Source organism: Perkinsus marinus, assembly GCF_000006405.1.
Source record: "Perkinsus marinus ATCC 50983 genomic scaffold scf_1104296937922, whole genome shotgun sequence".
Lineage (NCBI taxonomy): Eukaryota > Perkinsozoa > Perkinsida > Perkinsidae > Perkinsus > Perkinsus marinus.
In genome coordinates this window covers 1-993 of record NW_003213648.1, presented here as the reverse complement: position 1 = coordinate 993, position 993 = coordinate 1, and the positions used below count along the sequence as shown (strand labels likewise).

Sequence of the window (993 nt, the reverse complement as noted above, 5' to 3'; positions counted from 1 at the left end):
GAGGTTATATCGGAAAATTAGTTTTAATTTTCAGAACGTCGAAAACATGCATGTGATGATGTGTTGGTGAGAATATGGGAAGTCTGAGGAAATTTTCGGAAATTTTTGGAAATTTCTGCTGGTTTTTGCAGATGCCTAATTGAAATTTTATATAGTCTCCTATAGTTAGGGAGTAAACTTCTAGGCTCAGCTGAGGGAAGCTAACGTATATTTCAATAGTGATTTAATCATTGCGAACTGCGTTTACTAGCGTTTTTCATATGTGGAAACTCTAGTGAATAGCACTAGTTTTATGCAAGGTATTATGCAGCTGAGAGAGGCAACTTGGAGATTATGAAGCTTCTACTGGAGAATGATGCTGATCCCAATCGATCAGAGTGAGTTGAGAAAAAGATGGTATGGTTAGTGTCCAATAGGCCCACTACTTTCACTGCACTTTATGCTGCTATTAATAAGGGCCAGAACGAGGCGGTTAAACTCCTTTTGGAGTGGCAAGCAGATCCTAATCAAGTGGTGGGAAATGTTGATCCTACTAAAAGATGTTTTGGTAGGGGGTATTTGAGGAATGTATATACTCGTTTTCTTCAACTGAGTTTAGGAGTTTGGATAAAAAAGAGAATTTTGCAAAATTTCCGCACAATTTTATTATATTGTCACCAACACTGCAACGTTTCCTCTCTAATTATAGGAGTTTATATACGAATTCGGGTAGAAGTGTACAGAAACCAATGAGAATTTCCTCAAAGTTTTCATATTATCACTGACACGTGTAGTTGACCATGTGCTTATTTCCCCCCCACACTGGTCACCCATCACATCTTCTCATCACTGTCTATGAGTTCAAGTTTATGTTCAATTAGGAACATCCCCGCTGGCCGCCGCTATCAAGAAGGGATCTTCTGAATTGGTTGATGTTTTGCTGGATACGAGAAAGGTGGCGATAAGTAAGTACTCTGTGAGTGTTTTATCTCTACAGTGCGAAGCAAACAGTTA

General features: G+C 38.9%; 1 protein-coding gene across 1 annotated transcript; it reads left to right on the top strand.

The window, feature by feature from the left end:
• Positions 1-333: 333 nt before the first annotated feature.
• Positions 334-547, top strand: Pmar_PMAR001315 (hypothetical protein; the record flags this gene model as incomplete). The annotated part of the gene is made up of 2 exons (XM_002782866.1): positions 334-377; positions 417-547. Coding segments are annotated over 2 exons (175 nt in total), but the record flags the coding sequence as incomplete, so codon positions are not given.
• Positions 548-993: the final 446 nt, after the last annotated feature.